At 40.3% G+C, this 14,925-nt stretch overlaps 1 protein-coding gene across 10 annotated transcripts in view; it reads left to right on the top strand.

The window, feature by feature from the left end:
- LOC105689112 (afadin) overlaps positions 1 to 14,925 on the top strand; it is a 73,247-nt gene that overhangs the window by 30,896 nt on the left and 27,426 nt on the right. For 9 of the 10 annotated variants that reach the window (XR_007276901.1, XM_012405888.3, XM_048649891.1 and 6 more), the window contains exons 3-6: positions 135 to 327; positions 1,562 to 1,843; positions 2,406 to 2,689; positions 3,255 to 3,354. Coding sequence is in view for 9 of the 10 variants with exons in the window: in XM_012405888.3 (XP_012261311.2) it covers positions 135 to 327; positions 1,562 to 1,843; positions 2,406 to 2,689; positions 3,255 to 3,354 (859 nt within the window). In the remaining variant the exon portion in view is untranslated. Of the gene's footprint in view, positions 1 to 134; positions 328 to 1,561; positions 1,844 to 2,405; positions 2,690 to 3,254; positions 3,355 to 12,496; positions 14,600 to 14,925 lie in introns of those variants that run through there. The other variant, XM_012405895.3, reaches the window with a different exon arrangement.

Below are 14,925 nucleotides of genomic sequence, written 5' to 3'. Positions count from 1 at the left end.
CCGAAGGCGAGAGTTATTCATTGCGATCTCCGTATTCTTTGCAATCCGGATCGTTACCCGTAGCTCCGCTGTAACAACGCGGTAGCTGTGTAGAGGTCAGTCGCTTGTGTTTACGTTGTTCCGTTCTTCCGTAGGACCTGGAGTTTCACGGTGTTATGCGATTCTACTTTCAAGACAGCGGGCAAAAAGTGGCGACAAAATGCATAAGGGTCGCTTCCGATGCCACGAGCCAAGCCGTCATCGAAACTCTCATTGAAAAGTTTCGACCCGATATGCGAATGCTGTCCGTACCCGAGTACGCCCTATACGAGATCCACGAGAATGGAGGTACGTAACGAAATTTTGATCTAATAATTATGCGCGAAACCGCAGGGTAAAGATTGCATTTCAACTGGTCGTTTTATCACCGTTCGCTCTTTTTATTTCTCATGTATAGGATATCTGTACCGCACTCATTTCCGCGTTCGCTATGTAGAGTAAGCACGTGTGTGATGAAAGAGCGAAGATAACCGGAGGAAACCGGGGTTACAGAAAAATTTCTGGGCCGGGTGTCCGCAAAAAAAAAAACGTACTAATTTGCTAACTTCCGTTTACTGATTTACACAATTTTGTGACTTGCGAACAATTCCACAAACTTATCACACATCCTGTCGCTAATGAAATGGTTCTTATCCGATTTTTTTTTTTTTTTCTTTGTCACCACACCGTACAATTTTTCGACCCCTCCGGAGTGAGCCGCAGATTCGAAATTCGAGATATACGAAAATTGGTATATGTTTTCTTCGAAAATGTTTCTACGGCGATTCGGTGATGCCGGACTTGACGAACTCGTAAAATTGTTTAAAATCGTGACCGAACAGTGATTAAAATTAATTTTGCGTACAGCGTTACGGTCCTTGGAATTACGCTTATGCGCCGTCTGCAAACTACTAACGGTCGAAACCTGTGGATTTGAATAATACGTTTGAATGAACGTAAACATTGAGATTTACTACTTTCATTTCGCAATCGGAACGCACGTACGTATTACACACGCGTTACCAGTTTCGTGCGGTTTGAAACCTTACAGAATAACCGGTATGTTAATAACAATTCTTAATTTGAATGTTTCTCGTCTCGTTTCGTTATCGACGAAACGAAAATTTTCTAAATTACATATCTCAACACCGATATCGATGGTACAGATTACCACGTGAATAATAAACAAACCGCGAGAATTAATAAGCTCACGGCAAAACGGTGATGTAAATTTTATCAGTAGTTAAAAATACATCAACATCAAAACCGAGTAACGAGCATCGGCGGCTATAAATGAACGTAGTATAACGTGGATCACGTCGTAGTATCTGGTACCGTAATTTTATTTCGTGCTCGTCCGGACGTGACGTGGTTACGGAGACCGCACCCAGATTTTTTGAATGCGGTAAACAATGACATTGGAGTCGACGTTTGTGTTGTAGTCCCAAATTTTCACGACGTTCCTCAGAATACCGTCGCGACGTCTGGCGATCTTCGATTCTTTCTTAAATTTACGAATTTTTTCTTTTTTCTCTCTTTACAGAGGAGCGAAAACTTGGACTCGAGGAAAAACCGTTACTCGTTCAATTGAATTGGCATATCGACGATCGCGAGGGTCGATTTTTACTCAGGAGGATCGACGACAAGACCAACGCCCAGGGTGTTGGATTCTCCGAGGTTACGAGCTTCCGCCGGAAACTCAGCAGAAGGGAGAAAAAGCAAATGAAGAAACAGGAAAAACTCAGCCGACTCAAAAGCGCGGGAGAACAAGACGAGAGCATTATAGCTGTGGACCAAAATGGTGTAGCTGAAAAATTGTACACCGGTGAGCGATGGTTTTTGCCTAAGATTCTTTATTCTTTTCTTTTCTCTGTTTATTTCTCGTTTCGCCCTCTTTTTCGCTCAAATCTTAGATGCGAATTAATTTGACACTCGGTCAGCGTACGAAACGTAGAATCGATTAGCCGTTCACGTTGCCTAGGAGCTTGCAACGGCCAACTTTAAACTCATTTCGATCGATATTTGGTAGCAAAACGTGCTCTGGAATGAGATATACAAAGTCGCGAATGTATGCGAACCGTGGAGGCATCGAGCGTAATTATTATCAGAGGAAATTATGCAACTCTGAAATCATTCGCTATAACATGCATAATTAGATATTACCATAATATATCTATGATATTACCTAGTTAGAAAGCGGCAAGTTCGTAGAACTCGCTCGATCGTAAACTGAAACGGTAATCGATTTTCCCAGTATATACGTACACATAAGACCGTAGATATCGAGCTTTTTCTTCGTAGGAAGAACGGTTCAGAACAGTACTCCAGTTTCATCGGTTAATTAACGATCGCTTCGTAATTAATAATGTACAATAATTTTTTTCCAGAACTTCCGGAAACAAGTTTCACCAGAAGTATATCGAACCCCGAAGCGGTGATGCGACGAAGACGTCAGCAAATATTGGAAAGAAAATTGCAACAATTTCGGAGCAAAGATGGGGGCCCGGATACAGGGGGTACTTTGAAAATCTACGGCGAAGCACTCTGCAAAGACGTTCCCTACAAAACTCTCCTTCTGAGCGTCAGAGATTCCGCTGCTCACGTCGTCAGGGAAATGTTAGCCAAATATGGACTAGATCGTGTGGACCCTCAGCAGTACTGTTTAGTGCAGGTGAGACGCGATCGAAATTATCTTTTTCGCCCTCTTCGAAATCAAATCCTTCTTCGAGGATCGCTGGATCCTTCGTAGTCATCCCGGTTGTTGTTTTGTCGGGAATTTTCGTCGTGCAGGTTTCTGCATTCGATGTTGGTAACGTAGTCCTCTACCGATATGTGTACGAAGGACGCTAAAGCGGATTTCTTCTATCTCGTTCGAAGTTTAAAGGTCTTATCCTTCGGGCAATTTTATCGACGCTCTTTCGCGCTTTACCGAGCTCGATACTTTTATTGATTTATAGTTCGGTATAATAATCATTTTGTGGATTAATGCCGGTGAAAATTATTGGTTTTTGCTTTTATCCTTTTTGTATATAATAGTAATACTCCATCAGAGATTGTTTCATTATTGAGTTATTACACCGTCTGCGTTGAACGAGAACGGAAAGGATTATTAATATTTTCATAATGAATCAACTCGATCCGCATCACAGGGCCAAGGACAAATATTGTTGCGTATTCTAGTGAAATTGTTTTGTCGATAATAATTTAAATTGCTAATTGTTTCAACCGGGTTTCAGGTGAACGGAGAAAATACGAACACAAATCCTAATCAGGAGTACATTCTGGACGAGGATGAATGTCCGTTGGCAATTCTGATGAACCATCCTTCGACTAGGGGTGAGTTTTTTTTTTTTTTTTTTGTCTCTCTTCTCAGCCGTTAAAAGACATACAACGAAAATGAAAATTGCGTTTGACTTTTCAAATTAGAGTAGACAAATTTGATCTACAATATTTATCAAATTTATCCAGGATATAGTAAACGCCTCGTTAAAAATTTTAACTTAATTTTAATCCACGGTGGGCTATATGGTACATCAGGAGAAAGAGTTGACTTCTTTTTAAAAAGGTTTTAGTTTACATTATGTATAACGAAACTGGGGCGAATCGTGGCAAGTTGCCATGCACAAAGTGAATTAAAAAAAGAAAGAAAGAAAGAAAGAAAAAAAAAAACAACTTATCAAATAATCTCGGCAAAGCCGATGATCCTGGAAATGAACTTTTCACCGTGAGACGTTGCTAGGAAAAATCTGAGAGTTGCACGGAGTGTATATAACTATTTACACGTATAATAAAGCAAAACTATACACATAGAACGCTTTAGAACCCAACGTCGTTTCTTGGCGCGTCCGAGACCTTGACGTAAAGTGGTTTGCCATCCACAGAGTAGCTCTTATCGAGTTTCCTCTCGCGTGGTAATGAGATTTATCCATCTATTTCCCGTACTAACCTCCGTATAGACCCGACGGTCGTTGGAAGTCGGGTTGTCCGAAGAGCGACCACGTTTACGTCTCTAAGTTTATACGCCTACGCCTCGATGACGCGATGGGATGAAATCTTAGATTTTCGAAAGCCGGACCCGCATATCTAGCTCTGAGATCCCAAAGGTTTAAGAGGGTCTTTGGGGTTCAGGGATTACTGACAAGTTACGAGTTCTATTTCTGCAAATCCAGATCGATCCTCTATACCCCCGCGAAATAAAACAGAAAAATAAATAAACGGAGATGAAATCAAAATTATATCATTCGACTTTTCGAACTTCGTTAAACGTACGCAAAGTGTTCGGAAAATTAGACCCTTGCGATTCTTTTCGGAAAATTCATCCGAAGCTTTACACACCCGCGCATAGGAGTGCGGCTGAAGAAACTTGGAAAAGTAGGGCAATCGCATGCATTTCATGCACGTGGTGCGGTGCTATGACATGCTGAAGTTTGAAGCCGCGTTTGCACTATGAACTACGTTAACTTTGTTTGGTTAAAAGGACGGCGAAAAATTTTCAATTTTCTTATATTTATGCAAGCTGCGCCCCCTCGTCAATCGAGTTTCGCTAAAATTTTTCTGCCGAGAGTTCGCTGGTCGTTCGTTCGCTCTTTTAATAATATATTACGCATATAATAACATTCGTTGTAAAAAGAGTGCCGTACGGTTGGTTTTGTACAGAGAGTTTGATAATGGCGTCGCGTAAACGTACGGATAGCCGTGTTCCGAGTGAAATGCAAATTCTAGGGACCTTTGGAATAAAATTTAAATGAGAAAATTTAAATTTTATTAACGGAATCGCCCTGTTTCGCGGTATTCGCGCCCGTTCGTATTCGTAGCTTATACACAACCCCGTCCATCCCTCAGCGGTACGCGGAGTGTCCTTTATCCGAGATATTTCTCGCCCGTCTCGCATCAATTATAAAAAAAGCGAATTCTTCGCAACGGCAACTACGGAAATAAAATTAACTAACGAGCGAATAATCAAAACAACATTTTTCACGTACCAGGTCCGCATCGAATAAACCGATGTTGCGCAACGTCCGATGAAAAGGTCAAAGGTTAAAAGACGTGAGCCTCTATACCGCGCCAAAAGAATTTTCAGATTCTCACCGGGGTTTTGGAATCTTTCCTTCATCGCGACTTTTCATATTCGCATAAAATGTGTTACATGACTCGAGGGTTTCGCGAGGGTGGAAAATCTCGTTTTTCTTTCAAACGGTAAACATCTCATCTCAGTTGTTGCCCGCGGTGCCGAAACAGTTGTCCGAAAAGAAGTACGGGTAGAAAATCTTTCGACACCTTCAAGTTTTCCTCATTTATTTTACAACCGCGCGATTCTTCGAGATCCCGTACAGAAAAGACATTTTGTGCGCATCGAAGAATTTCTCTCGCCACGACTCGAACGATTCTCTCCGGTCAGATGATACCAACGGATCCGTCAGTTATGTCACCTTATTTGCATAGCGGAGCACACCCTGTATACCTCGCTCTATGTGCTTTAATGTAGTGGGTGACCTATGTAACCAAATAATGCTTTGTGACGTAACTCATCGTAACTGTTTACGTAATCTGAACCGCATTGATTTGTATAAAATTGCAGGCCAACAATCGTCACGCACGCTTGTATATGTGTACAATATACGGACAATTTCCGTTTATGATAATTAGCATCGCGTAGAATACATTATAATCTTACAATTAGTTGTATACGTTACGTCGTTAAAATTAAGCTGCAGATCGAGTGACACGCTCCCGCAGATTATTTTATAATAATTAACACGTTCGATTTCGAACCTCGGGCTTAGAGTCACGTGTTTTTGCCTGTACTTGTACCGCGGTACGTGGACTTAATCCAATCCCTACCCCGGTACACGCATACCGTCCCAGATGTCGAACGGGTTGTAATTCGATTTACTATACGTATAGGATGTTGAACCTGATGTGGTTTTTTTATTTTCGTTTTTTTTTTCAACTTCTTTCTTCCACAGGTACGTTAAAACGCAATCTCTGCACTTGACAATTAATACCGAATGTGAATAAAACTTCATTAATATAACGAGAGCGGAATTTCTAGTTTAATCAACCTACCATATCCAATATGATGCAGGCGGTATTTATTGAAACGCGCATCTCCCCGCGAGCGGGCTAATTAAACAGATAAGCTCGAAAGATGAAAGGCACTTGAGTGCGCGGTCTTGTCGTGTCGAGATATTCCCGACGATGGATATATGCAGTAATGTATCATATTCCAAATAAACTTTTTCCAGATTCATTGAGCGATCAAGGGGAGCAAAAGGAGAAAGTTTCATACAAAAGAAGAGCAAACAACATTAAGTTGCGTTACGATGGAACATCGTCGGGGTGTCAGGATAGAGAACTTTTCGCCAGGTTTTTTTTCTCCTATTCCATTTCATTTTACTTTTCCCCTACCTCCCAGAATAAACCGCCCCCCCTGACCTTTTATTTGCCCGCCAAATTGGCTACATTTTTCTCTTACCTTTTAGGGATCACGGTAGGAACTCTGAAAGGCGAACAGGATGTATAGTAAGCCCGGGATAATCCGACTCCGATGAATGAATACGTATACAAAAAATAAATGCTTCTTGTAGAGGTACTCGCGTATCGCAGGTATAATGGATAATCGAATAAGTACGCTGTTCCGAGTCGACGGGAGTCCTTGGTCGCATGTTGATTTCAATTTTTCAAATCTTTTCAAAGGCCAGGCTTCTTCCTTCTGCAGACGAGCCCATCGCGGGATCGTAATTACCGTCGCATATAACTACATCCGGTATCCGGCCGTGCAGAGTTTGCAATAAAGATAACGGAAGTAACGCTTGGCAAAAGCAGACTTTCAAACGCCCCGTGTCCCCCCCTCCCTTCTCCTTTCATTCGGAAATTCACCTACCAAAATAAACCACGCCATAGAATCTTTTGGCTACACTTTCTTACCCGACGATACATGTTAAAATTTATCGATCCAAAAAACATCGATGGCCGCGAATAATCATTGATAATTCAATTCTTCACTTGGATGATATTAATCGTTGAGATCCTGTCGGGATGAATCTAACATTCCTGAAATTTGTGAAAAAAAAAAGGAAACGAAAAAATACACCCCGGCCATCTTGAACTCCTTGAGAGTCGAATTCTCACGGAATTTCTCGTGAGTCCTTCAACAGCGCCGGATGAATTTAGTTGGAAGTGAGAATTTATTTTGAAAAAATTCAACGACGCGGTTAGACCCTTCCAAGGTTCGAAGTTCCAACGTATATATATATTTGATCGGAAGTTACTTTATATCCATTCGTGTAATCGTTGCAACGTGCAGTTTATACGCGCGGGTGTATTAGCTGTTATATTATTTTCTACGAAGAGCGCGCGTTGCGGGTTGACGTTATTTTTAATTTTCTTAGTTTTATTGCCACATTACGACGTTGCATAGATAGTTCACCGGTGCAGCTCGCACCATCTGCAGCATTGGGGAACGTACAGCCTTCCAAACCACGTAGGATACAGCCAGTTTGTTATGATGTACGGCATAAATTGTTTTGACTTGCTCCGTTCCAGAGTTAACGCTACCAGTGAGCTAGAAACTTCAATCTAATCTGGTCTTGGCTCAGACGCTAACCAGAAACAGTTTGGATAACTGTGTTCCCCATGCCTCTGTACAGCGAGGCTTTTCCAAGGATCCAAATAAAAAAAAAAAAAAAAACCATATCTAGCTTGGCCGTGGATAAAAATGAGAGGAAAAAATGTCAGCCCTTTGTACGATTCACCTGCGTGCACGGTTGGAACAATTTTTGCTCCATAAAATCGAATAAATGCAGGGACGACGTTTTACCGAGCGTCCATTAATCAACGGTAGTCGCGGAAAATCGTAACTGATTTCAATTAAAACCACGGTCTCATCCCCGTTTCGAAAGACTGTGTAAATGTCTGGAATCTGGATTACGTCGGATGAAACACGTACCAATACACGGGGCGGAGAATCGGTGGAAAAAAAACGTGTCGCTCCGCAGTGTCGGGTGGTATTCAGATTACCAAAGCTGGACGTACCGTGCTGGAAAAATTGATGCTTCAGAATTTGTTTTTTTTCTCGTTTTTTCTCCAATCTTCCTTTTTCCACGCTCAGGGTGATGTTTTATTAATAACCATTAAGGCTTCACCCTTACAGCGAATATTCGCGTCGGTAGACACCCTTAATACGGTAGATTTTTTCACGTTGAAAAGCAAAAAAGGAAGTGTTTACGATGACTTTCCCTTGAAGTTTCAATCCCGACTTTTCAAGGGTGTGCGAGGACACCGCCGTTCCCCACGCTCGGTAGTCGCTGTATTACCCCACGGTACCCGAAGACTTCGCTAAAATAATAATATCCTTTTTGAAAAGGAGAACCGAGAACCCAGGGTGGGGGGAGTGCTTGTCATTCACTGTTCTCTGAATAGCCGGAGGATGATATGGCCACGTTTACCTTCGCCACGGAAAATACCCGTTGAATAATTAAAACCCCTAGGTTCCCGACGGATCGTAGACTGCGGAAACTAGTCGTAGCTCTGAATTTTCCCAGTCTCCATTTTTGATTATAATCAAACCGGAAAATTAGTCATTCCGATACTGATTGCCACCCCGATCGCGCGCGAGCTAGACGAAACCCTCGGAAAATTACGAAAAACCCATCGAACGCGATAATGACAATGAAAATATAATTCGTACACGACGAAGCGGCAGGCGGTGTATAACCGTCCATCGAATTATCGTCGGTACACTGTACGATGAAATCTCTCCCTGCGTTGATAACTTTCACGCTTCCCATATATAATATTACGCGGGATCACGGAATTTAATAACCCATAAAATACCCACACGGATATTGATATACGGACTATACACACCCTTTTCTTTTCCTTTTTTTTTTTTTTCTTTTCTTTTTTATCTTCTTTTCACCCCCGTTTACATGTACGTAGCCCAGGAATTTATATCGTGTAAATGTATCCATATAAACCGTACAGAGTTTATGTATATGCACACACGTGTGTATGTATATATATATATATATATATATATATATATATATACGTGCACGCGTCTTTTAACCACGCATCGGAAATCAATACGAATTGTTACCCTTTTATTTTTTCGACAGTTCGATTCAGGAAAAAATTACTCGACAGCCGAACGTAGTCGCCTGCGCTGTACTACGGAGTAAAGTTTATTTCGAGCAATAAAAATTCTAATGGATTGTAAAATAGATTTCATACAGCCCGGATCAATTTATTGTCAATTACTTAGTCCTAACTGTCCCAATCACATACAGTGGCGGGGTACACGATAAGGTGTGTGAGCCTTGGTACCTTTTTTTTTTTTTTCTAATTATCTCGTTATCCGCATCCAAACTTTATTTGATTAGGAAGTGATCGGAGAATGTCGGATACGGGGCGTGGATGCGTCATCTATGTTACAGTTCGCACAAGGGGGGTTCGAGTCCTCGTGCATTTAGCACCAAAATTTTCGAACCGCATTAGTTTCTATTACCCCGGACACGGCATTCCTTCTCGAAATTAATGGGCTCCGCGTTACTCCTTTTTCTCTTTTCGAAATCCTTTTCGATTCTTATTCTATTTTTTCTCTCTTGATAAAGTGCACATCCGTGTATAGCGACGTCTGACTCCTTCCGTTTATTTCAACTCGTCGCTTCGCTACCAAAACCCAAATTGACAAGCCGTTTCAACTGTCTACTTTTTATCTTCTTCTTCTTCTTTTTTTTTTTTTCCAGCCGATTGCCAACCTTACTTTACGGCATCTGAACTAGATTGGTGATGACAATATAAGAACGTGTCTTTACGTAAATCCGTTTTCCGCTCGAGAGATTGGTGGGATGAAAACAGGATGATGCGATTCCTTCTTTTCTCATTCGATCTTTTTGCTTTTTCTCTCTTGTTTTTTTTATTTTTTTTTTCGCCCTCTTATTCAATTTTTTTTTCTCTCTCTTCTCGAAAAACCTCGTATTCCGGAGCATGACAAATATTGGAGATACCCCGACGTTCTGCATAATTCAGATGCTTCGGCTCCTCGTGCAGGAGGTGGGAGTTGCTTGTGGAAGCGGACGCGATTCGATAAATTTTCTCGCAACGCTCTCGAGGCGCCCTATAAAATTGAACAACTATTTACCTCCGAGATATGGCTCGAATTTGTCTTTCCTTAACCTGCGAAGACCCTCCCTCGGCAAAGCTCAATTATCTCCTAAACTACATAAAATATTGCTTTTAGTTTGATACGGCTACGTACGTACGTACCTATACCATAATACTCGTGCAACGAATCGCGACCCGCCTCGTGAGATAATAACAATGTTAATAATAATAATTGTGATAATGACGATGAAAAGGAGAAAAAGTAATTTTCCCAACGCGTTATTGCGTTCGTTATTTTTGTTTTCATTTCTGTTAATGCGCAGGATACTTCAGACCGTGGTACAACCCCTTTTTGCTCGCCTACGAAATTCCTTCTGGAGAAAGAGGAAAAGAAAAGAGGGAAGAAAAAATAAACTGGCATGATAAATTCCGGGACTTTTTTCTTTTCTGCTTTTATTCGTTAGCCGAATCTTTTGCCGTTTCTTCGTACATCGGTGGATAGGTGGTATCGTATGTATGTATGTATCTACGGGTGGGTAATAATAAGAAAATAAGTTAACGTCGTACTTTGAAAAAGGGGGTAAAAGTGCGACGTTAAAATTCTCGGCGCATGAAATGTCGTTGGTAAGCAAATGGGCTCTTCACTTGACGTCATGTGAAAAACATATAGTATTATACGTAGCGCTGTGTCGTGAGCATATATTTTCAAAGTTTCCACACTCTCGCGGAGTGATAGGACATTATTTAGATTAGTAAGCCGTATAACCTCCCATGGATACGGTACCTCTTGGGGTGTTTTTTCGTTTATACCGGGCAATGGGGTGTGGGATCATCCCCTGGAGTGAAACTCGTAAAACATGCGTCCATGTACTTCGCTAGGAGATATTGTGCGAGAGGCTTGTAAAACGGATTTCCCTTATCGCTTTTCTATCTTTGTTTTCTTACAGGAAAACGAAAGAGCTCGCTAAATCAGAACACGCGGAAGCGTAATGTCTTGAATGTAATGTCATTGTTTTTATATTGTGTGATGCATAATGCGGAAACTGTAAAGTGCATTTCCGCTGTGAAAACTATTTCACCCTAGCTGGATATAAGTTTTATTCGTTTCGAGAATGTGCTTGTGAGGCGCGTAAACGTTTCTCGGCGAATCGGAAATCGAATCGTACGTAGTAGGTGTGTACGTAGGAAATTGGAGGGTTTATTTTCACCTTTTTAGTTTTTCCTCCTCCTTTTTCCTTTCTGCTTTTTTCGATTCGCTCGATTTCTTTCTGGCGTGATACGACGTTCTCAAAGGGGTTGTTTCTCGGGACGTTCGAAAAAGGAATTGAAGACACGTATAGGTATACATATAACTTTTGTGTATGTACACGTACTAACCATACAACGATATGCTTGAAAGTAAATAAAATAGTGTAACTCAAGCCGATCAATTGCTCCATTTTTTCTTTATACAACTTTTTCAATTCTTTTTCGTTCCTAATGAAGCTGGATTTTCTATCGTTACCGATGGAGAATAAAACAGAAATAGCATTAAAAAAAAAATGAAATAAAGGAAATTGAGGAATTTATTCATATGAGTATGACAACGAGATTGTTAGGAAGTGATTTTTTTAATACTTGAACCGCATCAATTTGAAAATACAGGACAATGTACCTGCCTCTCCGCAGATAATATTTATAAACCGGAGATAAGGTTGATCCTTAACCTTTTGCCACGATATCGTCTCTGTAGAGTTTCGTTATTACACCTTGTATGAAAGTGTATTATAGGTATGCCAACGTTTCATATCCTTTTGGACATGTGAGAATTTAGATGCGTATCATATATTCTTTTACTCTTCGCTTATACTCTGAGCGTCTCTTGAAAGTGGTCGCGATCCACGCATGCGTCAAAATATTCGGCTCTATTCGGTTTCCGAGCGAATCCGAGCCTTGTCATTGGTGAAGCCAGCGGAGCCACTGGCGTAGGCGTAAATATCGCCTGTAAGGGCTGATTTACTGCCGAATGCGCTGCTGAATTCGCCACCAAATCAGTACTCATAGCCGAGAACTCACAACAATACGCCTACGCCAATGGCTACGCTGACCTTACCAATGACAATGCTCGGATTCGCTGGGAAACCGAATGAATTCGAATATTTTTACGCATGCGTGGATCGCGACCACTTTCAAGATATGCCCACGGTATAGCGTAAAGTTGTGTGCGCGCCCATATGTACGTACATAGGTAGGTATGTGCGTGAATAACGTTGTGTAGAAATCGCAGGATAGAAGGAAATGGAGGTGAATGCGTCGGCGGAGAAAAGACGAAGAAGGGGGAAAGGGAGTGGGGAAGAGGGGGTTGGGTTGGACCCCCGCGACGCGGTTCAGTCGTCTCTTGGACGCGGGGTTGCGTGGGTGGTTTCTCGCGTATCTTACGCGCGACGGATACCGCGGATGCGTAGCTTTCCATCCGTGAGAATTTCACACGGATCGCGGTGTACATGAAAATTCGGAGCAGCGATTGATCGATTCCAATGATCGAAAAATTGATAGAAAAATTAAGTAAAAAACAAATAAGATAAAATGCTCGACGCGTTCGAATCACTCCTTCCTTCGTTCCTTCTTTTCCAGTTTGTCTCCCTCCTCCAGACCAAACTCCCGCGGGCTTTAAAAGGTGAACTTGATTAATGCAACGATTGATCCCGCAACTTTAATGCGGGCGGATAAATCATCGCGTATATATGTATACATCTGTCTATCTACACATGCTTACGTATGCGAAATAAACGCGCGGTTTTACGGATGAAAAATGTAAAAATTTTGGTGTAACGTCATTTTCACGGTAAATATATCAGATAAAGGGGTGAATATTTTCACTGACGTTGGTGCGGCTATTGTCTACCCTCGCGTATGTGCGTATTAGAACGCACATTAGTGCGGGCCGTGCAGGATATAAAATTTTAATTTATTTCCTTAATGACATAGTCATAAAAAATATATATATATAGATGTTACGATGCCTAATCTACCAGATCCGAGCTTTCAACCGCTAATACGTTATAATTGTATATTTTTCATGACGAAACTGCAGTGAGAAACGCGAAGTTAATACCGCATATCACGTGTAACAAAATTATCGTCTCATCTACGGAAAAAAATATTCATAAAATGTACCGACGATCGTTGATAACATCTGTGCATTAAATTAGTGTTGGTTCCAATTAGAGAAAAAAAAAATTTTCCTTTCGAGTTGTAGAATTCTTTTGACTAGAAGATATCAGTCATGACGAAGAAAAACATCCCTTCATCGATGATGTTCAATGAATTTACAAAATAAGAATGTAATCTTATTTTATCGAATGAAAAAAAAAAAAATAAAATTCTAATTAGCTCATCATCTAATTAATCGATAATTTGTAGTAGTAACCTGTGGAATCAAAAAATGTAAAATACACAACATACATTTAAACGTATTTTTTATTTTATATTTCCTACGGAATAAATGTATAAATATATAGGAGACACGCAAATTGACCAGAATCGTACGTTATCACAATTTAAGTAGTATTTTACGGATCGTTTGTATATGCATATTACACGCTTGTATTAAACGATCACGATTATCGCGTGACAAACACGGTTGATACTAAAAAATTATTGGCGTGTAACTTATCTATGTGGTGCGTGGTAACGACTACGAAGTTAACCCCGAGACTGCAGTACCTGCACTACCTAATAGAGATGTAAAAATTAATTCATACCGTGTCCACGTACACGACGAGAAATGCGCGTTCAACCTAATTTGATGAATCATTGCGATTGCCGATCTCGTTTCAAAACCCCTTGGATAATCAACTTTTACAATAATATCGTCATCGACCTACGCTGAACAAAGGTCAAACCTTTATTAATCAACGACAAATGACGTTAACGGTGACCCGTCAAAATCACCTGTCCTGCACCATCTCCCTTCCAAATTCTATCGTTACGTCGTATCGTATTATTATGTAATAAAATAACGTAACGAACTACGACATACGTACATGTACACGTAGATATATTCCTGATGAATTTTTTCGGAAACTAATGGACCAAATCCTAGTTCACTGCAGATTCTGCAACGAAAATAATTATAACCGCTTCGACTGTCCATATCATTTATATTATACATTGAATCTATCTCGACCAATAATAAAATTAGAAAAGACAAAAAAAAAGAAAAGAACCAAATATTAAACTGCATAATATAACATCGCAGTTTTCGTATAACGCTTTAAACATTAGTAAATCGACCATTTTAAAATTATACATATGATATATTTGTAAAAAAAAAAAAATTAAATTAAATCAAATTAATGTAAATAATATCCTAAAAAAAATTAAACAAATCTCGACCAAACTATATAAAAATCGAAGGGACCACAAAGAAGAAGAGAAAACTCGTCAAAGACTGATTTCATCGACATCACAATGATGGATTGGGGAATCAGGAGTAAGAATCCTTTGCCTAATTTTTATAAATTAAATAATCCGTGTTCATTTTTACTTGTACACACGATCAATCAATTTATAACGAGGGACGTCGTGTATTCGGCTGATATCATTTGTTTAATCAAAAATGACGGACGAATTGCATGACACACCTAGGTAACCGAGGGATAAGATTCGCGTCATTAGTAAAAACTATATAGGTACGTTTCCTATGTGGTAACGCTATATAGGGTGTAAAAGGAAATGTAGCCATGGAATAAATTATGCTTACTATAAATATATGCAACTATGCACGTACGAAACAATGCCTCCTATTTATATATATTA

Source organism: Athalia rosae, chromosome 2, assembly GCF_917208135.1.
Source record: "Athalia rosae chromosome 2, iyAthRosa1.1, whole genome shotgun sequence".
NCBI classification, from domain to species: Eukaryota; Metazoa; Arthropoda; class Insecta; order Hymenoptera; family Athaliidae; genus Athalia; species Athalia rosae.
This window is presented reverse-complemented; position numbering and strand designations above follow the sequence as displayed.